We start from the raw sequence: 13,658 nt of genomic DNA, 5'->3' as shown, positions 1-13,658 counted from the left end.
TTCTCTACTTCCAAGGGGTGGGTTCTGGGGATCAAACTCAGGTAGATTGTCAGGCTTAGTGCCAAGTGATCTTACTCACTGAGCCATCTCACCACCATTCTGATCCTGCACTTTATTTATTTCTCTATTTATTTTGATTTTGAGACACGGTTTCTCTGCGTAGTCCTGGCTGTCCGGGGACTCGCTCTGTAGACTAGGTTGACCTTGAACTCAGAGATCCACTGCCTCTGCTTCCCGAGTGCTGCTCTTGTAGGTGAGCACCACCACAGCCCAGCACTGGATTTTCATATAAACACTAAGTCATTCTCTTTGGCACCTACTCATGTCTTAGTTTTCCCCTTGGGGAAGAGAGTTTGAAGCTATAGTGTGTGACCCAAGTGAGCTGCAACCCTTACAAGTGGATCAGAGGAACTCCTAAAGTTAAGTACCAATTCTTGTCATCTGTAGAACCTAGACATTCGGTTCCATTGGTAAATAATTAAATAGTCTGTTTGTTAATAGCGTATCCAACACTCATGGTGGGCAGGCACATCACAAAACCTTTGGTAAATACCAAAACTTTAATATACGTGGGAAAATAAAAAACACCTGCATACTAACTAACAGTATAAAACAATAATATCTCAAAGTTCCAGCAGGGATGAGAATGAGGGAGCAGTTTTACTTTGTTTCCATGACATTTGTTCTCTTTCCCTTAGGACCCTCCATTCAGACAAAATTAAGATTTGCAGCTTTGACAATGAAAATAATCTTATAGACACTCAATATTATAGAGGTAAAGATTATTAAAGGACATGCCAACATTGATCTTAAGATACAGGGTCAAAACAAAATATAGAAGTGGCCATTAATAGTATGCTTTGGGTCTGGAATGTACTGCTTGGGGAGACAGCTTTCCTATGGTGTTTCAGACTGCTATCTTTAAGGCATGACTTGAGACATCAGTAAATCAGACTTTATGGAAATCTCCTTCTAGATAAAGTATGTGTTATTTTTATCTGATCCAAGAATGGGATATGGAAAATGCCATGGGATTTTTAATCTTCATTTCTAATAACACTTATTTTAATAAACATCACATGGACCTTTAGCCAGAAAACAGAAACAAAGAAACCAAGATGAAATGCAAGTTATGTTTATCAAAGAAGAACAGTCAAGGAATTGTCAGGGAAACACACCAACAGTATTTACACTGGGTCTCAGACAAGCCCCCAAGTTGCCAATACTGATAAGTGCAGAGGCACAGCTACACCCACATCGGCCTGAAATAGTTTCCTGTCTGTTAGAAACCTCTATTGACAGAGCTTGTTGCTCAGTGGGTGAAAAGAAAATTAAGAGTATACCAACATGAAGCAGAATTAGAGATTTATTAAATGACATTTTTAACATGATCTTAAACACAGAAGTTGCTAGAGAAGTGCTCAGGAAAGAATGAGGCAGACCCTAACATGGGTATCAGCTTCTCAAAAGTCTGTCTAGGTGTTTTTAGAATGATAGCTGTAGAATTTGGGTGGTCTCAAGTTACATCTCTAAAGGTTGCTCAGAAATCATTCCTCCCTCATCTTTAATCATTTCTCAGGGATGTAGTTTAAACTAATGTTGAAGGAGGGCACCGCTTGTTCATCCCGGCTATCCAGAACCAAAATAACCACACAGAAACTATACTAATTAAAACACTGCTTGGCCCATTAACTCTAGCTTCTTATTGGCTAACTCTTACATCTTAATTTAACCCATTTCTATTAATTTGAGTATCGCCATGTGGCAGTGACTTACCAGCAAAGTGGACCTCCCACACCAAACCAATGTTAAAAATAAAAGAATTTTCTTCTAAACAAAGTTATCATGTGATGTATGAAAGGTATTGCTTAGATTTAGGAGTGGGAGAGTAAGGTGAGAAACTTGAAGTTATAATAATTTAGGCTAACGTATGTACAATATGTTTCTTATCTTGGCCAAGATAGCTTTAGGAAAATTATATATTGTCTCTGTAAGCAATATTGGTCCTATCAGTGATCAGTGACCCCTAAAGTTTCCTGAATGCATCAGCAGAACAGGTAAGCCAGACCGGGGATGAAAGGTTTATTTTTTTTCTTGTTTCCCCTTCATGTGGCCAATAATATTTCATATCTCTCTACCCTGCCTCAAGCAGAATTGTGGCAATGAGCTGGGACTCAAGCTTCCTCTATCATCCAACCCTTCTCTTCCTCTGTTTAGACCAAATTCATTTGTGTGCCTTTTAAAAGGTTATTTGGGACCAGACAAGGTAGCCCAATGGGTAGAGGTGCTTGTGCCCAAGCCTGATGATGTCAGTTCAACCCTCAGGTCCCACAGTGAGGCCAGAGAGAACCAGTTCCTGAGAGCTGCCCTCAGCCTGCACACACTCACCATTGCATCCCCGTACCTCCACACACTTATTAATAATCTTTCAATTTGACAATTCACTTGGAAACATTAAGAACTATCAAACTAGTTAATTGTATTGAGTTTCTGACATAATTTTTTTCTCCAATTTTACTTCATCTGTAATTTTAGAATTTGAAATTCAACCATATAGAAAGAAAAGCAAATGGAAAAAAAAACACCTCCGCCATACTTCTACAATTATTCAGCATTAACCTTGTCTTGCAAAACCAAGTAAATAGATGTGTTCAGACATACGTTCTAGTTTGCTTCTAGTGCTATAATGAACACACTGACCAAGAGTCACTTGGAAAAGAGGGGTTTATTGGTTTATTTCTTTGTAAACTTCCAGGTAATAGTCATTGCTGAAGGACGTCAGGGCAGGAACTCAAGACAGGAACTAGCACAGGCAGTGGAGGAATCCTGCTTACTGGTTCTGCTTAGCCTGCTTTCATATACAACGGAGGACTGGTTGCCCAGGAGTGGCACCAGCCAACAGTGGGCTGGGTCCTCCTACAGCAATCAGTAATTGAGACAATGCCCCGCCGACTTGCCTACAGGCCAACCTGATGGAAGAATTTTCTCAATTGAGAGTCCCTCTTTCCAGATGACTCTACCTTGGGTCAAGTTGGCTACCACAATAAACAAATAAAATCTAACGAGTGATATCCATAGAGATTGGTATCGTATAAAACCCAAGGCACTGTTATGCAGTACTTAGATGCAAAGAGAGAGACCGCTATCTGTGTTTGAATCCACCCACAACCACCTACTAGCAGAGCTGCTCAAGAAGTAATTGAGCCTCTTGGCATGTCAGTTTTCCCCTCTATCGAGTGGAAACAATGATAGTAGCTCCTTGGTGTTGTGTATTGCATCTTATAATGCAGGGGGAGACTTAGGAAAGTGTCTGGCATGCATAACAGATGGTGTGGGTTCACCAATTGATAGCTATGTGCACCATTATATAATCTGTTTATTCAGCTTACCTGCGTGTGTTCATGTCTGTAAAGGTGAATATATAGTTCTGCGTTGGGTGTGTGTGTGTGCATGCATGTGTGGCTTGTGTTTAAGAGTATGCAGATGCATGTGTTCCCGCACACACACACACACACACACACACACACACACACACACACACACACCAGTTGGAGGGCAGAACAAGATGTCAGATGTTTGTCTGCCTTATTCACAGGTTCAGCTAGGCTAGCTGGGCCAGTGAGCTACTGGAGTCTTCCTGTATTTCCCCCTAATGTTGAGGTTACAGGCATCCCAGTGACATACAGCTTCAATGAGGGTGTTGGGCACTCATGCTTGCAGAGTGAGAACTCTTACCCCTGAGCCATCCTTCCAGCCCTACATCTTGTTACTCCACTTTGTTACACAGAAACAATTTGTTGCATTGTAGTGCAGTTTTGTAGTAACATATTAATCTGCCTTTGGAATAGGCAGATAAAATTGTTTTGACATTTGTTTGTTGCTTTTGCCGGCCATGCCCACATAAACCTTCACGCAGGGTCCCAGTTGCTCTTTTCTGTGTTTATGGAATGAGATTCACTGGACGGGAGAAGCAGACTTACAACTTTGCAAATTCAGAGAGGTCTCCCAGAAGGCCTGTGATAAATGGATGCACAGTGCACGCTCGCCTTTCCTGCAACAGCTCGGCACAAGTGGGGAATTATCATCCGAACTAATTTGAGTGAATCTTATTGGAGTAAAATACCAATTTCCAAATCCATTACTAATACGCAATGGGTCTTATGCAAAAGCTTGCACACCATTTATGAATTCTGGTTGTTATCTGTCTCAACTGCCACAGTCTCTCATGGGAGAATTTGGTACCTATTCATCAAGCCTGAATAGCAATTTTAAAAAATAAGATCTGTCACTGGATTTTATTTAAACATTCCAAGTCTATAATTAGGCTTTGGGGATTGTTTGGGGAAACAGAAGTCTATTCATAAAGACAGAAACTGTCCCAACCAAAGGATTTTGAGGGATGCTACAAGCCTAACGTCTCTTGCTTGTCACTGGTGAATGGATTGTGAGACAGAGAATTATCTAGGCTGTCACAAATGACAAGAAACATCCAAAGGAGTTTTGTTCCAAGTTTGTATTTATGTGTTAAGGGTAAATTATGTTACAAAAGTAAATAGACTAGTGGGGGTTGATTGTTTGTTTTAGGGGTTTTTGTTTGTTTTGTATGTATTTTTGTGTGTGTGTGTGTGTGTGCGTGTGTGTGCCTTTAAACATTAATTACAAACTACATGATGTTTTCATGCATTTTAGTAAACAAAATTGAACAGTTTGGGGCATGTGGAATCATTCCAAGAACAATTAATATTTGAGTTAGGTTATTGAAAATACCACTTAGCCCTTTGCCTGCGTGTGGAATATGGAAAGCCTCTCCCTGTCTTGCCAGTGAGTGCCCCAATCCACCTCTCATCCTCACAGGAAGGCTAACTGATTTAATACAACAGTACTATTGAAAGCGGGAAGCAGATGGGCATCAAGAAGAGACTGAGTATAATACCACAAAAACTTGGACATGTTTGTGTGCGATGTGCTCTATTTAGCGATAAAGCACCTTCTGTGGTTTCCTGACCAATGTCTGGCTTCCTTAGGCTTCCACTGTGATACTGATATGTCCAGATGTTGAGGAAGTAGTAGGTTTATATGAACCAAGTCCTTACCCTGGTAAGACTACTCTATGGCCCAAACTGAGGAGCTTGTGAGAATAAAGGGGGCGACAATTAATAGCAGTTCTGAAACTACAGGAAGGAAGGAAGGCCAGACAGTCACTCTCTGTAGGGCCTACCTATAATCTCTGACTAGGTCCCTGCATTGAAAGAGAAAGAAAGAGAGAAACAGAGATAGAGAGAGACAGAGAGAGATACAGAGAAACATACAGAGACAGGAGACAGGAACAAACAGAAAGATACAGACAGAAACAAAGACAGAGGGACAAAGAGACAGACAGACAGACAGAGATAAAGGAAGAAAAGGAGGAAGAGAAAAGGAAGTGAGTTATTGTGGAGCACATGAACCAAAGAAAACGGTGATCTTTTTAAAAGAAGAAATGTCAAAATGGCAATATCTGAGACAGCCACAAAATGAACCATTGTCACTAAAAGTCATTGACATGGCTGTTCCCCCACCCCAATTTTATTGTACAGTGTAGTACGTGTTTATACTAGCAAAATGATTTTCAACTTAGGCGCACTAAAAGAAAAACTATAATTATACAACTTCTGCAGGCACGTTTTTCTGTGCAAGCATGTCAGTCAATGTTTATTCACAGTATCCATTGCACAGACATGGTCAGATTAACCGGTGAGTTACTGCAGAACCTTGGTTAGAAGCAGGGACTGCAGAACTGCAAAACCCTCTTTTCAAGTATGCCGAGCCCTGGCCTGGGTCCCTACTGCTGAGGCCTCCAGAACACTGGGCTCTTACACTATTATGCTTCTCTTCAGACAGTGCCCAGCAGCTCAGCTGGGCTTCAGCTCACTTAAGTGCATGCACTTGCTTCCATCCACTCTCTGGAGGCGGCACTGGACGTCTCCGCCTCCACCATCCAAAGCTGGAAGCGTGTGACCTGGGGGACATGGGAGAGCCTCACACAGACCAGAGCTGGCCGTCGCTCCTTGCTGTCTGTAGGTCTTCAGAAGCTTGCCGTGTGGCTGCAAATGGCCAAAGTCTACGTTGTCACACTGAAGCCCCAGCATGAGGGTCACAAGACTTGGTTTTGTTGTAGTCTGGCATCACCTATGGCTTTATGACCTGAGGAAATAACAATTCAAGAAGGCGGCAGAGTGCTGGGTTTGACTTTCCCTAGGTTCTGTCTGTTCTCCTTTCTGTTCAAATGCCATGGTTTTCTTTTCAGAGCAGCTGAGTGGGGAAGCAGTGGAGGTGTGGATTGGCTTGAACCAGCTGGATGAAAAGGCTGGCTGGCAATGGTCTGATGGCACAGCGCTCAGCTACCTGAACTGGAGCCCAGGTACCTGCAACATCTTATTTATCGTCAACATGCTGGGGTATGTTGCAGACTTAAGCATAGCATTCTGAAAGTGGTTAGTAATTTGTTTCCCTTTGGGTCACCGTGTCCTGTGCTGTCCAAGCAAGCCTGAAGTTCTCTTGCCTTGACCTCTCAAGTGCTGGGATATAGGTGTATGCCCCACACCTGGTAGTTTATAAATATTGGTTTACCCTTACTGACTTGCAGAAGGCAGAAATCAGAAAGGTAATCTATTTAGCTAACATTGCAGCAGAACTGGGGTCAGAGATAGACTGCTGTTTTCAAAATAGCTAAAAATTGCAAAATATTCCCCTACTCTAAAGCAACAGAAGTATCTCTTGAGCTATCTTTGAAAAATCAGTTCATGGTCCTGCCTGGACTTGAACTTGGAAATCACAGACAAACATAGCAAATGTCCTGTAGGGGGCCCTAAGCAAGGCACCATCAGGACCAACTTTAAGGGCTTGGAGCGTTAAGGCTAACTTTAGGACAACGTCTGTGCCGAAGCTACATTTCCACACTTAATTTTCAGAGATAAGTGATCGGCCATTTGTTGAGTATCACTGTGGAACACTGAAACCTCCCTCAACTGCCTGGCGGAGCAGGGACTGTGAGTCTGCCTTGCCTTATATATGCAAGCGATACCTAAACTACACTGCTCACGAAACACTTGGTGAGTGCTCCTCCATCTTCTTTGGTTGTTCACATGCCCATTTCGTGCCTTAGAATTTCTCTATTTTTGCTTAACACTAATTGGGACTTAGCAAAATTGGGTTTACAGTTATATGAATAAAAATGTATAAATGGCATCTTAAACGTGTTAGTTGTTAAGAAAGAGGTGACTTTTAAAAATGGCTGGAGAGATGGCTCAGTGGTTGAGAGCACTGCTTGCTCTTCCAGAGGTCCTGAGTTCAATTCCCAGCACCCACCTAGTGGCCCACAACCATCTATAGTGAGATCTGATGCCCTCTTCTGACACAAAGTCATACATGCAGGTAGAGGACTCATATCCATAAAATAAATAAATCTTTTTTAAAAATGTGTAAATGACCCCTGTCATCCTACAGCACCATGGCTACAACAAATGCATTTCCTCAGAACTACAACATAGCACGAGGCAAGCAAGCACTTCTTTCTTCCTTTCTCCTAAAAGACCTTCACGCGTCATCATTTCACACCAGAAAACCAAAGTTTGCTTTCCTTTGTAGTTTTAAGTGTAATTTGTGGGATTCCTCACACTTAATGATGAAGGGCAATAACTTAGTAGTACTTTTTCTTATGTTGGCTTTCTTTTGCTGACTTTTTAACTTACTAACCATATGTAATTGTAAGTACGATGTGTTTTGATTCCTCTGTGTGTTGCACAATGATCAGCGTATCCATTACTTCAAACATGACTGTTTCTTTGTGGTGAGATTACTGAAAGGCCTCTCTTCTGGCTATTTGAACATTCCAGTGCACTGTTGAAATGCTGGTTACCTGGTGTGTCGCAGAAACAAGGCCGTACAGCCTGACTCCAGCCCCTACTACAGCACTTCTGGAGATTCCACCAGATTTCACGTTTCATATTGCTAACACACTTTCCCCATTAAAATAATGAGCAAAACTCAGGTTATAATTAAGACTCAACTAATGCCTAGTTATAATCTAATCTAATATAATCTCTTAGATGTGTGTGTGTGTGTATATATTTGTCCAGTTCTATCATTCTCACTGTTTTTTATTCATCGGCATGTATGAGGGTGTGCATAATGTATGTGTTGACGGTGTCCAGTCTATGTACAAGGCGTATGCATGTGTGGTGTACGTGCACATGTGTCTGGGTGTGAATATCCATGTGAACATACTGAGTCCAGAGGAGAACATCAGCACCGTTTATTGAAAAGACTTTTCTTTCCATTGACCATGTTCTTATACTCAAGAACTTTGTCTGTTTATTTCATTCTGCTTTTTGAGACAGGGTTTCTCTGTGTAGCCCTGGCTATCCTGAAATTTTTGTGTGTGTGTGTGTATACCAGGCTAGACTTGAGCTCACAGAGATCCACCTGCCTCTGCCTCCCAAGTCCTGGGGTTAAAGACGAGGGCTACCGCCCAGCTGTTTTTATAACTTTGGTTGAAGATCATTTGCTGCAATGCATGGGCTCACCTCCCAGCTCTCTATCCTGCTCCACTGGTCAGTGTGTCTGTCTCTATGCCAATCCCGTATTCTTTAGAACATTAGAGTTTCATAACATGTTCCAAAGTCAAATAATCTAACACCTCTGTTTTATTCTCTTTACCTTGAGGGATTTGTGATTCCAGATAAAATTGAGTCTCAACCCTTTGAGTTTTGTGAAGAACATCATTTGATTTTCTGACAGGAATTATACTGATTATATAAACCACTTTAGGTAGTATGAGCATTTAATAGTGTTGAATCTTCCAATCCATGCACGATGAACGTATTCTCATTTTTTGTATTCTCTCTAATATTTTTCATTAATGCTTTACAAATGTCATTGCAGAGATTTTTCAACTCTGGTTAAATTTTTTTCTTATTTTTTTGTAGTTGCTATAAATATATAGATATCAAATTATATTATATATCAATTATATATAATAATATAACATAAAAATCTATAATTATATAATATACAATAAATATATGATACAAAAGATATAAATGGTAAGTTTATAACTGGTATAGCTCTATATCAGCTAATTCACTGTTAGTATATAGAGACAGTCCCGAATTTGATGTGTTGTACCCTGCAACTTTGAGTTCATTAACTAGTTCTAGTAGTTTTTTGTGGGGTTGGGGGGGGGATCTCTGTGCGAGATGATGGCATCCACACACAGTGACAGCTTGGATCCTCTTTTCCAATTTGAATGCTCCTTATTTCCTTCTTTTGCCCGATTACACTGTCAAGAGAAAACTTTTCTTCTTTACGGTTGGAGACTGGAGACTGCCCCTCAGCTGGTGCATTAGACCAGCTCTTCCAGCCCTTCACACCAGCCTCTGGGGGCGGGGGGGGGGGAGGTGGGGACGCCGAGGTCAGCCTCTCGGGTCCTCCCACTCTCCCCATCTCAGAAACTCCTCTTTGAACTGTTTTCTTACATTGAGAGTGAAGTTTAGAATAGCTTTGTTTGTTTGTTTGGGTTGATAACCGCTGACAATACCTAAATGGTCCAACATTCACTGATTATGATTCCAATTGGTGTCAAAGCTCTTAAAGCAATTTTGAAAGAGTGAACTGTTTCTCAAAAAGTAGTGACATCATACCTAACTGAACTGGTTCCTAGGGGAGACAATCACTACCAATTAATAAAATATCCCCCAAATGCAATCACCAATCGGGGGGGCAAGCTCCTGTGTATCACCACCTTCTCAAGTCTAAAGCTTCATGGCAAGTGACCCTGGGGAACCTAATCTGGAGTTCACATCCAGTGTGACACCACGGATACCTGGATACCGCAGTGATCTTGAGGGAACAATAGTGAAACTTCATCATCCTTGTTCTAAAGAAAGGAAACAGAGTTTTAGTCTATTATAACTCAAGGATAAGAATCTCCTCTACCTACCTACTACCCACCTTTCCTATATGAAATCCTTAGAATACCATTTAAATTATGGTCTATAACCAATTCCATTCTCTCTCTCTCTCTCTCTCTCTCTCTCTCTCTCTCTCTTTCTCTCTCTCTCTCGTGTGTGTGTTGGCTGTATGTATGTATGTCTACCATGCGTGTGACTGATGCTTGTATAGCCCAGAAAAGGGCTCCAGATCCTCTAGAACAGGAGTTACAGATGATTGTAAGTCACCATGTGGATGCTAAGAATCAATTTTGTGTTTTACTTATGACAAGTAACCATACTGATGGCAATTTGCATAAAGGGTGTTAAATACTATTGGAAGCATGTTCTCTGTGCTAATTTATAAAGAAAACGACTCTTGGACATACCATGCCACTCACTGTGATCCTGACTGGACGCCCTTCAATCGTAACTGCTACAAACTTCAGAAAGAAGAAAGGACCTGGCATGAGGCTCATCACGCTTGCCAGACTAACGACAGCGTGTTGATGGATGTGACGTCATTAGCAGAGCTGGAGTTCCTTATCAACCTCCTCCGGGACGGTAAGCACCAAAGACCTTTGATTCAAGACCTGTGAAACAGCATGGTTCTAGTTTTTAATTCGAGTTTAAAAGAAATTTTAAACTATTTAAAAGTGATTATTTATTATATATTTATGGTGTGTATATAGTATATAAATCATATATTTATGGTGTATATAAAGTATTTATGTGAATAGATATGAAATATATATTCAAAAATATATATTCAGAATTTCTAAAAAGTTCCAGAAATCCATAAGTCATATTCAGAAGCTAAGAAATGTTTTCACATTTGTCAAATAAATTAGATATACATTTTTTTAAATCTTAAGAGGTAACAACTGGCCATGAGGGGCAGGGTCCAACTCCCATTGGAGCACATACAACTGCCAGTGTCAGGCTCCAGATGAGGGCAGGGTCTGAAGATGGACGCAAGAGCAGTGACGGGAGGGACTCAAACACGGGACACTTCTTAGTTTCATTTTAGGAGAGACGGGCGGGGAGGATGCACATCGCTAGTGAAGGTGCAGGTCCCAGCAGGGGATGTAAGGAGTAGATGAGAAAGGGAGGGAGGGAGGGAGGGATCTAAGTCATGATGGTCGGGAGGATCTCACACCCTGACTGACTCGCAGTCAGAGTGCTTCTTTATTTACACAGAGTTTAGTAAGCAGGGATACACTCATGTTGTTCCAAAACAGAGATCACATCACTTTTGGCTTGGGATATTGTTTCACTTCCTTTTGCTCATCATTAATAAACTATGACAGAACGGAGTTATCATTGCCAATCATTTTCCCTCAAGTTTTGACTTGATCTTTGATAAACTTTGGTAATCACTGATAAACAGAGTTATCTTTTATAATCATTCTTACTCGTTAACCCCATGACTCAGTTTTTAAGAATCTAGAGGCATATGGCAGCCTGTTCTCAGGCTACAAGGACCAAGTCTCCAAGCTAGTCCGGGCATATTACTGTGTCCCTAGTAGTGTGCTACTAACTCCTCATGGTTAGAGTGCCTCAAAAATATCCTCAGGCCAAAGTTGCTGCAGTTATTATTTGAATTCTGGCATAATACAGTGTTTAGATTATAGCATTTGTCATTATGTTTAATCTTGGCATTCTGTTGTTTCTTGACCATGTGACACCACAGTGGCTCTGCATGTGCTAACTTCTCTAAGGAAGGGAAGTCCTGACATCTTATTCTTTTATTGTCTTTCTCCATCATTCTTTGTTCAACAATGTAAGTCTCTGGGTAGCGCAGAGGTAACTGTAGCTAATCTCACTTTGTTGCTGTATATATCACGTAATCGCCTAGGTGTATAGTAGGAAGAGGTTTGCAATCTGATCTGTAGCCAACTCCTCTAGCCCACCAATGGTCAGTTCTCTTTACATTTTTGAGTTTACTTTGTTTTGAGTATCTTGTTCCTGTGTAAGTACAGGGATGGATGTTTCAAGAATATTGCACAGCTTCAGAAAGAGACCTCTGGCTTCTTTATGTGTGTCACAACCTCCAGGACATAAGAAAGACCTTCAAGTAGATAAGGATATCTCTATAAAGTGGGGGGAGGGGGAATAGTATGTTCAGGACTGATAGGGGAAACTTAGAAGCTGCGTTCCTGGGAGAACGCATAAATGATTCACAAGAAAATTTTCCACCAATCCAATATCCCCAAATTGTGCAAATATTAAAAGTCTCCCCAGGTTGCAACAGGTGGAGATGAAAGCTAAAGGTGGTATGGGGGCCGTCATGTGGCTCAGCTTTGCTGGATCGTTGTCAATCAGCTGTGCTGGCTTTGTGACTTTTGCTGTTCCCATCAGATATGGCTGTGCCATACAACCCATACACCGAAGGCTCTGGAAAATTTATGGAAGACAGAAAAGAAAGATTGTAAGAGCCAGAGGACCAGAAAGCCTGCTGTGAGATTGTATCTCCTAGACATAATAGGGAAGTGGCACCCATGAAATCTTAACAATACAATTGAACTAAATAAGACCTGCGTAATCACAGCGACCTTAACATGCCAACGTAGATAAGAGAAATCTCACAGGACCCTACCCCTGGAAGAAGAGTTACAGCCAATTAAGCTACAGAGAGAGGAAGAGCCAGTTCTCTCTGGGGACCAGCCCCCTGATAGGTTATTCAATCCCAAGTTGTAAGCTCTAAACACACATACATGCGAGCAATGTTAACTGGACAATAGATTATGCACATATATATATGTAACAAAATAATTAAAGAAGAAGGGATCATGAGTTTGAGAGGGTGCAGTGGGACACAGAATGGAGAGGGAGAAGGAGGGGGTAGAAGTTATGTAAACATAGTGCCCACACATTAAAGTCTCAAAACAATTAAAAATTTAAATTAAAAAAACATCTTAAGGAGTAGATGTCATACAAGTCATTCCTTGCCAGGTGGTGGCGGCAGCTCATGTGTTTAATCCCAGCACTTGGGAGGCAGAGACAGGAAGATCTCTGTGGGCTCAAGGCCAGCCTGGTCTACAGAGTGAGTTTCAGGACAGGCAGGGCTACACACAGGGAAACCCTGTCTCTAAAAAACAGGAAAAAAAGAAAGGAAAGAAGGGAGGGAGGGAGGAATAGGAAGAGGAAGGGAAGGGAAGGGAAGGGAAGGGAAGGGAAGGGAAGGGAAGGGAAGGGAAGGGAAGGGAAGGGAAGGGAAGGGAAGGGAAGGGAAGGAAATTAAAAACATAAAAGAAAAAAAAAAAGTCAATCCTTAGACCTTTTATGCAAACCCTAAACCTGTAAATCAGATTTATGGACACTGGATAGCCACAGTGTGCTATGCTCTTATAAAGGGAATTACTTCAGTAAATAATTTAAATAACTTCTTTTAGTTTGGTGTTTTTCAGGCTGTGTGTCGTACTCAGAGGTTCCAGACTCCTGGGCCTCCTGTCTTCAATTCTTCAGAGCAAATCAGGCCCCACGCACCCTTGTCCCGTGACATACATTAGCCATGAAGTCTTCCTAAAAATCCTAGAAATTATTGATTTCATTTTTCCGTGTTAAAAAAAAAAAAACAAAAAACAAAAAAAAAATCCCTCAGCTCTATGTGGTGACCTTTGAGGTGTTAGGTCTTAGTTTGCAAACACAAATACTTCTATGTGCTTTTCTTTAATCCTTTGCATTTGG

At 41.3% G+C, this 13,658-nt stretch overlaps 1 protein-coding gene across 2 annotated transcripts in view; it reads left to right on the top strand.

Moving 5' to 3' along the window:
- The window catches only part of Pla2r1 (phospholipase A2 receptor 1), a 127,643-nt gene that overhangs the window by 37,477 nt on the left and 76,508 nt on the right, over positions 1 to 13,658 (top strand). For both annotated transcript variants that reach the window (XM_085681064.2, XM_085681065.2), the window contains exons 5-7: positions 6,287 to 6,400; positions 6,951 to 7,091; positions 10,338 to 10,532. In XM_085681064.2, coding sequence (XP_085537190.2) covers positions 6,287 to 6,400; positions 6,951 to 7,091; positions 10,338 to 10,532 — 450 coding nt within the window. The remainder of the gene's footprint in view (positions 1 to 6,286; positions 6,401 to 6,950; positions 7,092 to 10,337; positions 10,533 to 13,658) is intronic.

Source organism: Myodes glareolus, chromosome 21 (assembly GCF_982192425.1).
Source record: "Myodes glareolus chromosome 21, mMyoGla1.1, whole genome shotgun sequence".
Classification (NCBI taxonomy): domain Eukaryota; kingdom Metazoa; phylum Chordata; class Mammalia; order Rodentia; family Cricetidae; genus Myodes; species Myodes glareolus.
Note: the sequence above shows the minus strand (reverse complement) of the source record. Positions and strands in the feature narration are given on the sequence as shown.